General features: G+C 37.7%; 1 protein-coding gene across 2 annotated transcripts; it reads right to left on the reverse strand.

Annotated features, from left to right (window-relative positions):
• Nucleotides 1-1,669: 1,669 nt before the first annotated feature.
• Nucleotides 1,670-15,295, reverse strand: LOC122829071 (apoptosis-stimulating of p53 protein 2-like). 2 transcript variants are annotated; one of them, XM_044113299.1, is made up of 18 exons: nucleotides 15,052-15,295; nucleotides 13,230-13,377; nucleotides 12,234-12,347; nucleotides 11,102-11,154; nucleotides 10,837-10,938; nucleotides 9,144-9,324; nucleotides 7,801-7,988; nucleotides 6,859-7,023; nucleotides 6,513-6,732; nucleotides 5,963-6,054; nucleotides 5,495-5,876; nucleotides 4,823-5,271; nucleotides 4,577-4,729; nucleotides 3,794-3,931; nucleotides 3,558-3,691; nucleotides 3,305-3,471; nucleotides 2,088-2,287; nucleotides 1,670-1,810 (listed from the first exon to the last, which is right to left on the reverse strand). In XM_044113299.1, the coding sequence occupies exons 1-18, from the start codon at nucleotides 15,058-15,060 to the stop codon at nucleotides 1,769-1,771; spliced, it is 2,937 nt and encodes a 978-aa protein (XP_043969234.1). In that variant the 5' UTR covers nucleotides 15,061-15,295; the 3' UTR covers nucleotides 1,670-1,768. The 2 variants fall into 2 exon arrangements, with proteins under 2 accessions (XP_043969234.1, XP_043969233.1); XM_044113298.1 differs by having other exon boundaries at nucleotides 4,577-5,271.
• Nucleotides 15,296-16,716: the final 1,421 nt, after the last annotated feature.

Raw genomic sequence — 16,716 nt, forward strand, 5'->3', positions numbered from 1 at the left:
CATTTGGATAGCTGTTTAATACATTAAATATTCCTTATAAAACTGTATTGTGCTTTTACTCAAGCTATCTTTATCTGATACTAAAATGTGCTTGATCTGGTATATTTAAGTGCAACTAAAAAGCAAAAGCATCATAAAAACTATTATTGTAACAATTTTTTTGATTTGTCTCATTTTCTGCTCGACAGAACAATTTATTTAGGACTTTAAAGTCAAATCTGCTATTGAAAGGTATAAGGTACAATTGTGACTGAATTGGAAGCTACGACTGTTTGACGCAACATGGTCCAGTTGTGGCAGATTTGTGCAAAGAGTCCTGTTTTAATTTAAAACAAAAGAGTGAAGATAATTATGTCAAACATAAAACCTGTTCAGGAAAATATGTTTCCACGTACCAATGACAGGAGGAAGTACAGAAACTCCAACAAATACAACATATTAAATTACTATTGCTATGAAGACTGTTTTTAGAATAAATATATTTTAGTACTTATACAAATGAACATTTAAAAATCCTTTTATCTCCTTTTTTCCCTCATTATCTTCCTCATTGTCTTCCATTGTGTTGGAATGAATCCATAGTGTAAGGGAATATTTATCCACGTTTTCCTGCTGTTACTCATCTGTAATGCAGAAACAGTTAAAGCTTCATCCTCATGTTCATTGCAGCACTTGTCTAAAACCTGTGTTTAAAAAATATTTGCATCAATCATCTCAAGACGTTTTTGTATTTTGAGGGTTGCAGGTGAATCTGTTCAAGCGAGCACACATTAAATTAAATTTGTACCAGCTGGATCCAAAACACTGAACTCCTTTTTCAAAAGAGCTGCAGTGAAAGACGTGTGTGGTTGGTTTGTAATTATGTGGATTAAATGCACACTGCAACTGCGCCCAGTTAAGGCTAACCTGCATGCTCGGTAATGGGCAGGTGCTCCACACCTGTATGTGGTGACTTTGACTTCTAACCTTTTTGTTTGTCTTTTTTGTTTTTGAGGATTTGTGCAATTGTTGATCTAATCTTGAATGTACTCCATGGTTCTTGTCACTATTGAGATGCAGTCGCTGCTGACTCTGCTCTGTATTCTGAGGGTACATGTGTGCCGCAGAGTTGGCACTGCTGATTCTGCAGAGTGTAGAAGCTGAAAACGGACACAGAGGGATTAAAGTTTGCTTTCCCTTATCGTTCCTCAAGCTCTTAAATAAAGAGTTTAAGTGGAAAGCTGAGAATGTGTGACATGTCTTACTTTTAACATCCTAGCAATGTGTGTTTTATTTTGAATGTTTATATTCATGCTAATTCTTATATCTTTGGTAAAATAACCTAATCTGCAGTAAAACAGGACTGTGAGGATGAAGGAAATGGCTTTAATAATAAAAAAACAATGTTCAAACCATTTTAAAGAAAAATCTAAAGCAATAATTAGCTATTATTATAGAACAAGCTGCAAAACTTCCCTTTCCTTCCCCCACTTGTTTCTATATATGTATATATTAATCAACTTTCTAAAACTGTGGAAGAACCTCAAAATAATTTAAATCTTGTTTTGTTTTTTTGTGGTTTTCTGTCTTTGTTGGACAGCTCTGTTTTGGAAAATAACCACTGTAGTCCATTTTAACGGAAGAAACTGGTGAAATATTGTTTCTTCTTTCTCTGCAACAGTCCTTTGATGCATTCTTTGTGTTGGTGGCCGTAGTTTAAGAGAAATTATCTGTAATTGTGCTGCTGTTTCTTCTCATTTGGATTTCTTCAAATGGAGGTAAATCATTGCTAAGCTAGGCTCCTCTGCCGTGGCTTGATCCTCGGATAGAGCTGGGAGAAACAGAAAAAAATTCTCATTAAAAGATTAAGTTTCCAAACTTAAACCAATAAGAATAATTATTTGAATTTCATTAGAGAGCCATTTTTAAAACAACAAGACCTGGAAAAGGTTAAAAAGCATCACAGTGTTGAGAATGAAATTAGTATTTATTAGGGATGGTCTGGTCTGGTTTTTTCCTGCCGATCACACATGAGGGCCAATCACCGATACCGATCATCACATACACCTAAGAAAGTGGTGTGATGTGTAAGCTGCAGTTCATCTTACCCCAAGAAGGTTGCGGGGAATGTATCCTTCATGGTCGCCACATCGAGCCCACCACCATTCTGTCTCGACCTCCCCTTCCTGTTTCAGCACCGTCAAGCAGTCTCCTTCGCTAAAGCCAAGCTCGTCCTTATTTTCAGGCGTATAGCTCCACAGAGCATACACCACCCCACGGTTCATCACACCCATCTTCTCCTGAACACCTTCAGCGACACAGACAGGAATCAGCTATTCCCTAGTTTTAGTTTGTTTTTGTTCACTGAACTTTTGTTCACTGTTTTACATGAGGCACCTTGTTGGGCAGCTAAGCGGGTCTTTAGGAATATACTACGCCGTTGGCGGCAGTTATTCTTCTGTTATTTTGATACTTGTCTGCTTTTGTGATAGAGGTGGTTTACGATCAGTTAATTACCGCTAATTCGTGGTTTCATATGAAAATGAGGTGTTGTATTTCGGCGCTAATTTTAGCTAATGTTAAATTTCTGCACGGTTTAAGAGGCAGAAGATGTAGGTTTGTAGCTTGACCAATCAAAATTGTTGAGCTGTAGAATTATCATCCATGAAAATTAGGTCTGTGTTGATTACGCAGGGGACAGAAGATACATGTTAATTAGGTAATATGGTCTTAATATGATACTGTTTTTCTGTTATTGTACCAAAGCACATAAACAATTTATGTTTATGTCAGATAATACACTGACAGAATAAGGAAGATGGGGTGCCTGGGGCTCTTTATTTTAGAGTAAAATGAAATAACATCCATAGGGCAATTCTGTATTAAATAAACACACATGCCCACACTGTAAAACCACCACAGCAGTGGTTGATGCAGGGCACTCTAGTTTAAGTCTCCAGCATTGTTGGCGGGCATAATTTCTGCTCAATGTGAATCAACTTTCATCAGAGAACTGAGCACCGAGCCCCAATGGGCCCTTGTCTGGCATAAATGCTGTTTAAATACCGATTCTGATTGTACTGGTTGTGAATGTTGCCATTAAGGTCTTTGGTAGAGAAGAGCAAGTTGTGCAAAAAAGTACTGAAACACTGAACAGCTGGACATGTAGATGCAAAGGTTTAGAGAAGGTCACATTAAGTTCACCTGTAAATGTTCGTAGTGTATTTTAGGATTGAAATTTAACTCGAAAGCATAATGTCCTAAACCTTTTGTGAGCGGTGTATGTTTAATGCATTTTGGCAAAATACATTTCCAAATATCTCACCATAAAGGAACTGGGAGCACTGTGCATAGCCCTCCTCCATTTCCTCACACTTGTCAGCTGCAGTCTGCATGTCACTGTATGTAGCTGCAAACACAGCTGCCCCAGATTCCACCAGGAACTTGCAAACCTGAACATTGTTGCAAGAGGCAGCACAGTGCAGCGGCGTCCTAAAAAGAAAACAGACTCTCGTCAACTGTGCTCATGATCATGAAGGTGAAGCTTATCCGTGGAGCTCACTGAAGATCAGACTCACCAGCCATCACTGTCAGCAGCATTGACGTTGACACCAAACTGAACCAAAAACTTCACTATGTCAGTGTGGCCGGCACAGACAGCATTGTGCAATGCTGTGATTCCCTCGTCGTTAGGCATACTGGCGTCAGCCACCTGCATAAACAAATATCAGCAACGTGACAGATCCATTCATCCATCCCATTCTTCACCCAAATTCTCATAATTCTACAGCATTCTGCTTGAATATCTACTTACATCATAGATGACTCTCTGGACAAGATCAAATTCACCCTCCAGAGAGGAATCCAGAAGCAGGGCCAGAGGACTGAACTGGACACTCGTCCTGTGCTCCAGGCGGTCAGAGCCAGGTTTTCGCAAAATTGACCGTTTACTCTGTAAGACAGAGCGGAAAGTCTATTACCAGAATCTGTATATTTTGTTCAGTGAACAGTAATTATTTGTGCTACATTTTTGGTCCAATATAGGCTAAGGAATTTTCTACTTTGTTGAAATTGTTCCTCTGCCATCATGGGCTGAAAGGCCACTGAGAGAGGAAGAAGCTCCAAAAGAAACAGAAAAGACCAGATTACAGTTTTTAAACTGGGGATAAAGACCTTAATGCCACGCAGTCGGTAGCACTGAAGGTCCTAAGCAAGACAGTCCTAAGCTCTAATCCCGGCCTGGGAAGTTTTTGCATGTTATTCTTGTGCATGCATGGGTTCTCTATGTTTACTCCAGCTTCCTCCCACAGTCCAAAAGCACGACTGTTAATATAATTGATTGATCTTAGGTATACGTGTGCATGGTTGTTTGTCCTGTGAGTCTCTGTATTGCCCTGTGACAGATTGGAGGCACACAGGTTACTCCTCACCAATAAGGGAGTGTAGGTGATGAATGGATGTATCTGGGAGAGGTTTGGAATAGTTTATTAAGTCTTCATTCATCATACAAACTGCCCATTTGAAAAGGTTTGTGAACACCTTCAGAGTCACTGCATGTAAGGGAAAGAACATTTTAACTGGTAAAACTGTTACTCACAGGTGGGACTGTGTCTTGTGGTATCGTTTGCTGAAAGTTGAATGTATCATCTGCCTGTTCTTCCTCTTCACAGTTGGGATAAGGTGGAGGTGGCCAAGTAAACATCTCCTCCTGTTGAGTTGCACTGGAAGAAAGTTCTTCCTCCTTGTCTTCCTGTGGGGACAGAAGGAAAGGGTAATATCTTGGTCTGTTGTGTCCAGCTGACATCAGAACAGCTAAACTTTTATCTTTGACCCTGGAACTGACATCTTTCTTGATGCTCCTGTCGTCAGGAACTGTGGACTGAACATTTTCCTCTGGTGTACTGATGTTCTTCATAGGAATGGTTTCCATGGCAGCCAGAGTTGTCTTCTGGTACAGAAGCTTCTCAATATTAAATCCAGCTGGACCTTCGGGCTCTACGACTGAACTGCGTTTTTTTAGAGGCCGGGGGGCGTTGTGCAGTCGGCGCCGGAGGCCCTCCAAGTCGGCGTCAGAGTTCCTGTGAGGGTTGGACGCGAACGGGAGGAGTTTGGAGGGACTGAGTGGACGAGGAGTCGCACATTCTGCTGTATCAGCATCTGGACCTTTGTCATCGTTGATAGCAGTCGAAATGGTTTCAGTCTCAAACTCACAGAGCCCAGATCTCAAGGAGGTGCTATCTGAGCTGACTGTTTGCGGCCTCTTGCCAGCTGGAAGGTCTGGTTTTCCGTACACTGCACAGGAAGAGACGGTGATAAAGAGTACGCAAACATAATCAGTACATTTTAAAACAAACTCTACATGTCCTACAGCTTTTCCTCCATTTCGAATAACACAATCCAACTCAACTTAATTTTGAGAGAACAGTTAACCCAAAAAGTATTCATACCCCCAGTCAAATATGAAATTACACTCCCAAACACAAAACAAAGGTAACTGAAACCGGATCTGTTTCACCTCGTGGTTTGCTGCGGGACAGGGTGCCCTGGCCTTCTGCTTGGTAGGCTTTACCAGGGGTGGCCTGCTGGGTGTACATCGAATAGATTGATGAAGCTGCCAGAGTTTGGGGTTTCTGAAACACAGGTGGAGGCACATCTGTGGGGTTTGGTGAGTATGGTCGCACTGCAGCTGCGGGAGGGCTTTCCTTATTGCTGTGCAGAGGGAGGGTGTTGCTGTGGGTAGACATGACTCCTGGATCCTTAAGTTTCTTTTTCCCAGGAAAGGTCCCTGTCCAAAAGGCAGGCTTGGAAAAAGTTGGTGGACCGGGGAAAGGAAATAGTTTCGGTTTGGTGGGAACTGCTGGTGGCACAGTTGACTTGGACAGACCATTGCCAAATGACTGAAAGCAGAAACAAAACATAAAAAGAACCATTAAAGTTATGGAGCAGAAAACAGATTAGAAATTAAGCAGAAGTCTAGAAAGACCTGGTTATCCTTTGGCTGCGTCTGTGTGGTGTGACCAAGTCGTGAAGCACCATGGGAAGGAATGCAAGCATTGTCTTTTAGGGTCTCCACACCTACAAAAGATGCTTTACATTAAATTCTTTGACTTTGAAGATGTCTTTTTATACCCTCAACATAACAAACTGCAACTCTTTGGTCCCTTAATTCATTCTACAAATAGTAGTTTTGTTAAATACTATAGACCAAGTGCATTTTTTGCCTCTCTAGACCGACCGTTAACTTTCCTAACAAGCAAAGAGTCATACTAGACGGTAATCTTCCGATTAACTTCAGAATACTAAAATTGCAGAGAGAAACAAAGCCTTTACTAAAACCAGCTGACCAAAACTAACTGTTTTAATAACACAGGTTTGACATATGAGGGCGGCCAGTGGAGGCAACTTGATTTTCTGGACAAAAGTTTCTACAATTACTCATTTCTGTGTTGAAACCTTTCACCTTTCAGAGTCAATAATCATCTTTAAATTGTCTAACAATGTTAAACCAAAAAGGAACAGATCACTATGCATACTAATGCTTGGTTTGGCTCGTATAGCTGGCGGCTTTCGGGAAGAGGCAGGCATTGGTAAGGTGGCAGTGCCATCTGGATATGCCGACTTCACCATCGTTTCCTGGCAAGGAAGCCCAGCAGAAAGCTGGGAGCTTGACCGAGAGGCGGACTGGATGTATGGCCCCACTGCTGCTACTCTGGAGCTTGGCTCATGTTGAGGGTTGACGCTGTTTAAGGCCGCCTGACAAATGATGGCAGAATTCAAAAAGGTGCAAAAATACAACAAAAAGTCATGGACTTTCTTTGCTTTGTTGCTTATCTCCCTGTGATAAATAGATATTGTGATAAATGTATTATTTAAACTTACTGGCAGGTTCTCTTTCTGCTGCAGGGCAGCCTTTTTTTTCCAGAGTCTCTCTTGAAGCTCACCAAGACGTTGGTCCATCGCAACAACTTCCACGTTGTTCTTTTTCAGCCTGTCTTTCTGCTGCTGCAGCCTAGCACTTTGTTCCTGGTTCAGCTTGTTCCTCAGCTGGGAAGGAGTAGGAAGTTAAAACATCAACAAGATGACAGGTTTCTGGGGAAAATCTTAGTTTTCATGGTGTTATCACTTTGAGCAGTAAGTCTTATGCTAATTCTGCTACTTTTTTTGAATCCACATGTACTACAGTCTTAATCACCAACTGAACAACTTGACTTTGAAAAGTAAAAAATTAAAAATAAATACAATTCTTAGGCCTCTAATTCACCCAGCAGCATAGACCTGGACAATAAATCAATAAAAATATATATTGTGATGAACATATAATCAATATCCATAGGTAATACACGTGATAGGATATACTCTGGACTTCCATCCTGACTCGCTCGCTCTTTGGTTACCTAGCGACAACCTGTTGAGTAACTTGCACAGCAGCAGTTTAAGGTTTCACCACCATGCCTCATAACTGCTTAAAAACAAGCAGTTATGAAATCAAAACCTGTGGTTTTATTTCCACAGGTGTGAAATAAAACCTGTGGATCAAACCAAAGCTAAGCTATGAGGCGTATCAGAAACTGTGAGCGCTGTAAACAATCACCCCACACTGCAAAGAGAGAAGTGCTCCTCATGTTTTGTTTTGGACATTTAAAATATTTTCCAGTTCCAATGTTAATAGTTCTTTACAAAATTGGTCTGTAATTGGTTTTGGATTATTATGTCATTATCAATATATTACTTGGAAATGTACATTTACATGGTACAATTAACCAGCTTCTTATAGTTACATTATCAAGCACGCACAAGAAACTTTTATGACTGAAGCTTCACCTGTAAGTCTTTATATAAGTCCTTTAGCTCAGAAGAAGAGTTGTGAGGATGAAAAGGAAAAGGAGGCTCAAAACGAGCGTTTCTTATTGCCTCCAGCTGGTCGCTCAGCTCCTCCACCTTGGCTGCAGCCAACTCCAATTCGTTGTGCTTCCGCTGGAACAGGCTGGTCATCTGCTCAATCTCCTCCACTGGTACAAACAGAAAATAAACATCCCCAAAACACAACATCACGGCAAACAGCAAGTTATTTCCTTTAAGAGTTGCTATATGTGGAACAGTTGCAGTTAGAAGGTCTCCTTGCCATCACCCTAAACTTTAGCAACCTCTTTCTCAGTAATTAAACAATCTGACGTATTTTCCTGACGTATGATCAATTATTATACATTCAAAAAGCCTAGACAAAATCACCAAAAGCTGCTTGAATCATCAAGCTAGTATTAATGAAACATAAGTAACTGGTTGACTAACAAAAACACACAATCTAATTCCACTGCTCTATATTTAAAAAGGGCTTTGGCAAGAAAAATAAAATAACCATCAGCTACTCATTATTCAGCCATTTCAGGCTCTAAGACATGCAAGACCTTTTCAGATGTTTCTCTCAACTCTATGAGACGGTCTTGTTGTCTTTTCTGATTATCTTTCAGAGCTTGAGAGAGGGGAAAAAAGGAGAATGGCCTTAAAGCTCACTGCAGTAATGTAAACAGTCCCAGTCGGACTGAATGATAAGTTATCACACAGACAAGACAGGGTTGTGAGGAAACAGTGTTCTTGCTTGCACTCCTTGCCACATGACAACACAAGAACATGAGCATGAAGGCATGAGTGACCCCCTCTAAAAACACTTATAAGTGCCTGTCTTAATAGATCCAACACCATTATATACACCAAATATACCTTAATATGCATTAATATGCAAAGAGACAAGGAAAAGCAATGGGACTCCTGTATTGGCTGCAGCTAATAGCTTGCCAAGTAGCATAGCACCTAGATATTTCAACGTCTCAAGCTGCATTTGCTTTCGAATATTTTAAATATGCCCTACAAAAATGTCTGCAGGCAAGTTTTGCATGAATAATTTGGAGTTTTGTTCCACAGAAAAATATGCAAACATTGAACTATGAAGAGGCAGGAGTCCACTGCAGTTAGAAAATGCTAATCAGTTTGCTACCTGCTACATAGTCCATTCAACATACATGTAGTTTTAAAGAGGTTGTTTTATAAAACGGTTATAAAACTAGTTTATAGTGTAATCAAGGTCAACTGTGAAAACATGACTATTTAAAAACAGTTTTAATGCTGAAATATTTCACAGAGTTGGTACAAGAAGGAAAGCCTCTGACCTAATTTGGAGTTTATGTTTCGTTTTTGCTCCACTTGGCCCCTGAGAGCCCGGACCCGTAGCAGTTTGGCCTCCTGGTTGCGTATGTTTTCTTGCAGCTGAAGCAGTCGGTCTTGCCCAGATGCCTCCTGATGTTGCTCCTGCCTCTGATCCTGCAGCTTCAGGTAACACAGCTGCTGCTCCTGCAGCATCCAGCAAAAGCTCTTCATTAGTCAATTTACAGGCACATGACACTATTATAGTTTAATAATGTTTTTAACATGGAAAACACAAGCTGACTGCTTTTTTATAGCATTTACACCTCCAAAAACATTTATATTAAATTAGGTTGCTTAGTGCTACAAGATAACAGTTACTTAGCAACAACCATTACCACTTAGCAGCCTTAACATGGGGATCAAAATTAAGCTATGATTTCTCCTGTATCACTGCTTCTGAAAGGATAAGATGATCCTGAAAAGAGTGGATGATATAAAGCAACAGTGTCTCATTACACATGTGATGTGTGTCGCAATAAGCAATTAATTAATTAATCATATGATGAAATAAAATTATTTCCATTCTGATGATTATCTTTTGAAGATCAATTTTGTTTACAGATACTTAATAATCCATTTTATTTATGGTTTCTGTTGCATTTAGTTTTTTCTTTTCTTTTTGATGTTTTTGGTTGTTGCGTTTTATTTTGGATATTTAAAATCTCTCCCACCTCCAGTGTGGAGTGTTCTGTACAAAATTAACGTTTATTAGTCTTTCAGAGGGTAAAGTTACATTATTATGTCTTTATCAACATATTACTTGAAAATGGCCTCAAAACGACAACATTATCATTTATCACAATGGGACAATGAACAAACTGTACAAAACTCTAGTAAGAGTGACGGTGCAGTCCAACAAGCACTGGACTTGGTGGTTGAATATTAGAGATGCTTACTCCTGTTACAATAACAATTTTTGCTGGACGATAAATTGTCCAAGAAATTTATGTGATAAACGACGATATAGTATTTTTGAGACCATTTTCAAGTAATATAATGGTAATGGCATAACAATGCAAGAACAGATTCTCAAAATTCAATAAACTTTAAATTCTTATGAATACTTAACACTGGAACTGGAAGACATTTTAAATATCCCAAATAAATAAATAAAACAACAAATTATGAAGTCTATGTAGACTAAATTGTCCTTCAAAGCACCAGACTGAAGATCTTTATCATACAGTTTTTGGTAGAAAGAGAAAAATGGTAAATTATGCAAATGGAAAGCATTGAGCTTGTTTTAGTTTATCATGCTATTAATTGATTTATTGCTTAATGCAGCAGGAGTAGTGATGGTACTCATCGTTTTCATACGATGTGAACTTTGTTACAGCACATTTCCTTAATAATATAGCACACACTCTCCTGCCAACAATAATAGTAAACTGGCAGACAGCTGCTTTCTCATAAGAACTACATGTGTGAATAATCTGAACACACAATATTCTGTCTGAACAATATATGTGTTCTCCATCGCTGAGGTTGGAGAATGGCCTAAACACTGATGAGTGACATCAAATCAGCCAATTTCAAATGCATATAATTGGTTCAATTCAATGTCAGGCTGAAACTGGGATGAAGAACAACGGGTTGTTTTGGTAAAACTATTAATAGTAGTCATATGCATGCTGCAGAGTGCTTGGTGTGCTGTACCTTGAAGGCCAAAAGCTGCTGCTGGGCATCAATCTGCTGCTGCTGTCTTGTTGCCAGATCCTGCAGTTCACTCAGCGACACATCCAGAGGAATAACTGAGAACTGCAACAGAAAGCTCAATCTGAGTTTGTAGTCACATCTTCATATTGTTTTTCTCTCTATCCAGCAGTCATTATGCCAAATTACACAACTTCTGGGTGCGTTTCTTTACTAGGCGTTATGATGTGGTTTGATTTCAGTGATTCTAAATAAATAAAAATCTCACCCCATTCTTTCTGAGTCTTTCCAAAGTAGTTTGATCTGCAGATCTGCATCCAACTGAACACAAAAACAGATTTTTGAAAATGTATCTTTAAGTTTTCTGACTTGCTACAATGTTAAGTACAAAATACACACAATGAATTAATCATATATTAACAAGTGTTCATGAGATATATTAAAGTTAAAGCAGATCAATACCTAAAAATACAGTGAACAAAAATCACAGATGGAGCAGCCCACTTAATTCCTTCAGCTCTAAGCTGATTACTGCCTGAGCTGCTGGAAATACATGCTGAATCTGTTCTTTGGGAGCTGAAGAAACTCCTGCAGATTTGCACTACATGCTGCTAGATACAGTCACACTGGATTATATATGAAGGTTTCCTCATTCCTGCATTTAGCGTCATCCAGATCCTGTCTGATTGCTCTGAGGGCTCTCTATAAACTTTTTTTTTAATAAAAAAAGGTTCAAATCGGTATATGGACTATTCAAAACATCTTCATTACATTTTTGCACTAAATTTTTCTTAGATAATAAGATTTTAGTCAGCTCAATTCTTGTCACTTTAAATCCGAATAATCAGCTGCTGGCCAAGCCCTCAAATTCAACATTTACACTAACGTGAAAATGGCGACAAACAAATGCAAAATTATACAACCGTAAAAATTTGAAAAGCAGAAGTGGGCCTTTCTGTACAGCCAACAAGAATGCAGCAAGTGGTTTCTCAATGGTAAGTCCACAACAGAACGCTTGCCTTTTCTAGCAGCCATTGTACGGCACATACAGCGGTAAAACCAGTTGACCAAATGTGCTGGAACTCCACTTGCTAGGGTTGCTAGGTAACGGGCTGAGCTCAGCTGGGGCTGCTAGGTAACAGTATAGTGCCCATCAATTGTGACTCGACAAAGGTTTTTGAAACAGCTCATTTTCCAAACAACAAATAACATCAACTTATTGCTGAGAAACCAGCACTTTTCTAAGCACCTGGGCTGTTTTAGAAGCAACGGAAGAACAAAACGTGCAAAAAATTAAACTTTGACAAATAGCCCCCCTTCATCCCTTCTTTGATTAATAAATCTGGCAGATAAAGGTAAGATTATGTAATAGTATCTGGTGATAATAAGGTATATCCAACCTGTTTTGTGTCCAGAGGCTCTTTGGTATCGCAGGATGTAGCGCACCTCCCCTCTCTGCTGGCCCCATCGCTGCAGCACCTCCAACATCGGCTCGTCTTCTTCAACCACACGCTCTGGAAGGTTAGAAACCAACACAGACTTTAATAAATATAACTCTCCTATTGATCTTATCGAATACAGAGAGGTGGGTAGAGTGATAGAAACTCAAGAAAGAGAAATATTAATTCAAAATTATTTTTACTCATGTAAAATTGAAAAGTAGTCATGAAAAGACAAACTACTGAAGTAAAAGTGAAAAATGAAAAAGATTAATCCAGAACTAAGTTATTGCTTGGCTGATATATAATTAAATAACATAATCAAACAAAAATATTAAATCATGTCCAAGGTTTCCTGAAAATAATGCTCAAAAATAAAATTATATTTACAAAATGACAATGAGGAAGATATGTAACTTATTTACACAACAGCAGCAAATCTTTGATGTATTGTGGTGTTTAGCTGTTCATTGATTTATAAATTTACTGCAGTATTTTTAAGTCTATTCTCTGAGCTACAGGGACCAATAAGGACTTTAGAACTGGGGTGATGACCTCCATGTTCCTGGTTTTAGTCAGAACACCAGCAGCAGCGTTCTGGATCTGATTGGTTTTTTTAGTCAGACCTGTGAAGACACTGTTGCAGTAATCAATGTGACTAAAGAAAAATACATGAATGAATTTCTCTAGATCTGGGACATTAGTCCTCTAATCCTGGAAATGTTCTTCAGGTGACAGAAGGCTGACTTTGTAACTGTCTTTATGTGGCTCTGAATGTTCAGGTCCTTCCCTACACCCAGATTTCAGACCTAATCACTAGTTTCCAGCTGTAATAACTGAAGCTGTACATTAATTCTAGATCGTCCCTCTTTAGGTCCAAAGATAATAACTTCAGTTTTTAGTTATAACAGAGCAGTAATCATAAAAAGTTGTGGTCAGTATTTATGTAAAACTCACCTGAGCCTCTCCAGGTCTCAGCCAGGTAGCAGTCGGCCTCACCAGGCTCCTTGCAGAGCTCCACAACGTCTCTGCAGAGCGTCTCTGGCATGATGGGAACCTCCGTGATGCGCTGGTCGTTGCAGCCCAGGTGTACGGTAAGAAACATCTAAAAACATGCAGCAAATTATCCAGGAAATGTTTAAAAAAGGTCAGAAAGATTTAGAAAACAATCTAACTATTCAGCAAGGTGTAGGGGTTTGTTTTAGGTAAATAATTCTTTAACAGATTTTAAAAAGTACCAGTTCCACTGGGAGGTTATTTCACTTCTAACATGGAAAAATTTCTTGCTATGAGTGAAATAATCTGGAACTTTTTAAATCAATATTGAAGGATTATTTACCTAAAATAAGATCTTAAAACTTACCATAATGATATCATAAGCAAATGTTTCTATTTTGAGTACTTCAGCTATTTTTAGTTTCCCTCAGATAATAGTCACATTCAAGGGGAGATCCAGTTTATGAAGGTAATTTACAATCTCAATGTTTATAATGTTAAAATTTAGATACATTAAGAACGAAATGCAACTGTCTAGCTGTGGCTAAAGATGATTTCCGTAATCAAATATTCTATTGATTATTATGAGGATAAATCGGATAGAAACATTGCCACATTCTGCTCATTTTTTATTTAATCACTTAATTGTTTTAAATACAGTATAAGAAATACATTAAAGGTTGCTAATAAACAAATAGTTCTTGCCTAAACTGCATTAACATAGCATTCCTGTCGTCTGCACTTTTAAGGAAAGCAGCTGTGAAACATGAGTCAGTCTGGATGCTGTGAAGAATTTAAAATGTGAAACAAAGGACAGTGCAGGAAGTTTGCTTAAAGCAAAACTGTGAACAGAGAAGTTTGTCTCGTTATTTCCTCAAACAGATCATGTCAGGTTCCTCTGGTATCATAATTAAATTAACTTTTGACTGGAAAAAGACACGTGAGCATGTGAGCTCGTATCAGTCACTTCCTCACCTTTACAGCCCAGAAGAGGAACATTAATGCACTTTAGTTGATCATATAATGTATGTAGTTTCCCTCAGAGCAATGGTGATAAAATCAAAAATCCTATTAGCTCCTAAAGACAGCTATATGGCTGATTCATACAACAGAGTATTAAGGTGAAGGTAGATGGGAAATAAGAAGGAGGAGAAATTTTCTGCCAAAAATATCAGTAAAATTTTCTTTTTTTAAAAAAAAAAGTAAATTTCTGAGTTTAGAAAATTCTAAAAAAAAATTCCTGAAAATTTCTGAGATTGCTGTCAAAAATTTTGAGCTTGAAAGTCGAAGATTTGCTATTTTTTTCTAGAGAATTTCTGATTCATTTCTGCATTTCTGAGGGGGTTTTTTGACGTAAATTTACTCCTCTTTTTTATGCCCACAATAACTCCGATACGCTGTCATTGCTTTTTAATTCTACGTTTTAATAGTTATTAATTTTTTCCATACACTCCATCATTACGGGAATCTCCCTGGTTTGCTACCAGTTGCAGATAAACCAATAAATCAATACTTCCTCTCCTCAGTCCAAAAAAAAGTAGATAGATAGATAGATAGATAGATAGATAGATAGATAGATAGATAGATAGATAGATAGATAGATAGATAGATAGATAGATAGATAGATAGATAGATAGATAGATAGATAGATAGATAGATAGATAGATAGATAGATAGATAGATAGATAGATAGATAGATAGATAGATAGATAGATGTTTGTTTAAAACTCCAATTATAGCATTTAAAAGTTAATATGCTGTGAAATATAAAGTTCCTTCTCACCGGCATCATGCTGTGGAGCTGGTACCGTCGGTTCGGGAGGCTCCTCCTGTTTGACCTGTTGCAGAAGGTTCGTCTGGTCCGGTCCGTCCAGATTTTCTCTCTCCTTTATATAAAAGCGCCGCCGATGTTTTCGCCACCGGGGTAAAGCCTGGTGTCGGTCCGCGGCGCTGAGGCAGAATCCCGGCCGCTTCGTCACGTGCCCCGACGCTCCTCCACTATGACCGGATCAGCTGCGGACTGGACAGCGGACTGAGGGCTGCAGGAAGTGGGACTGTCAAAATAAAAGCCATCAAGAGTCCTATTATTGATTCTATAATAATAATAATAATAATAATAATAATAATAATAATAATAATAATAATAATAATAATAATAATAATAATAATAATAATAATAATAATAATAATAATAATAATAATAATAGTAAACATTCCTCAGTAAAATTTGAAGCTTAAATAGCTTCAAAGCTTAAAACAGATAGATGATAAATTATCTCTGATTTTGAATTTACTTTTTCGTAACTAACACAACAAAACTGAAAATGAATTACTGAAAACAACAAAAGCAATAATAATAATAATAAGGATAGGAATATTACAAATATTTACTATTTAAAAACATTTAAATTAAAAATACACTACCACTCTTACTAGTACTTTGTAGCATGTAGAATATGAAAAAGATTTATTCATTAATGTCTTGAAACCCAGAATTTGGCTTTATTTTTAGATGAGTTTCATTCCTGAATACATTTTGAAGCTTAAATATCTTTTTTTAAAAACAGACAAATCAACTGTGATTTTGAATGTATTTATTTTTTGTCATTTATTCAACAAAACTAAAAATTGAGTCAAAGGCAACAGGCTTACAAAAATTTCACTGAATAAAAATTCAGTTATAAATTCATAATTGTTTGTATTTATTGATAATTTTGTCTATTTTTTTTACCTGAAACATTAAAGTGTAAAAAATCAAAAGCAAGAAATTGCTAACAGAGCAAATACTTTTTTGTATAAATAAACAACATTAGTTTAGACATAAAGATGTGACTTTTTGAGTTAATCATAACACACTGGAAAACAAAGATTGATATTTATTAAGATGTATCACTTGGTGCATTTTAACTGTAACTCATCTAAAGATCTGCCATGAAACATAATTAAATCCGAAGCAAATCAACTAATACATCTTCCGCTGGAGAAAGTAAAATAAACCAAAACAGAACAATATATTACAGAATAAAAGTATTGTTCCACAGTGGGGAAATTCAGGTGTATAAATATATACAAACACAAAAAACTATTACATAACAAAAACTACAGTTAATAAAAATATATTTTAAAAATCAAAGGAAATGAGTAGCTGGGTTTAATTTAAATAATAATAGCTACAATATGATTCAAAGCATTCTATTTAAAACCTATTTTTACTGTAATTAGTTTCTCTGTATGGTGTAAAAGTAAAACATTGTGTTGTCCAGCAGGTCCTATCTGTGTTTCAGGAATCATGTAGAAGTAAAAAAAAAAAGTCAGAAATTCAAAGAAAGTTTTCTGTGAACACTAGTTCTAAAATAAATGATGTTTTCTGACAATTTGGTGCATGCATTTTGCAGAAAAGGTGCAGAATGCAGGTGTCTTGTTGCTGTGGTAACAGTGACCTCAATAC

This window comes from Gambusia affinis, linkage group LG04, assembly GCF_019740435.1.
Source record: "Gambusia affinis linkage group LG04, SWU_Gaff_1.0, whole genome shotgun sequence".
Taxonomy (NCBI): Eukaryota; Metazoa; Chordata; class Actinopteri; order Cyprinodontiformes; family Poeciliidae; genus Gambusia; species Gambusia affinis.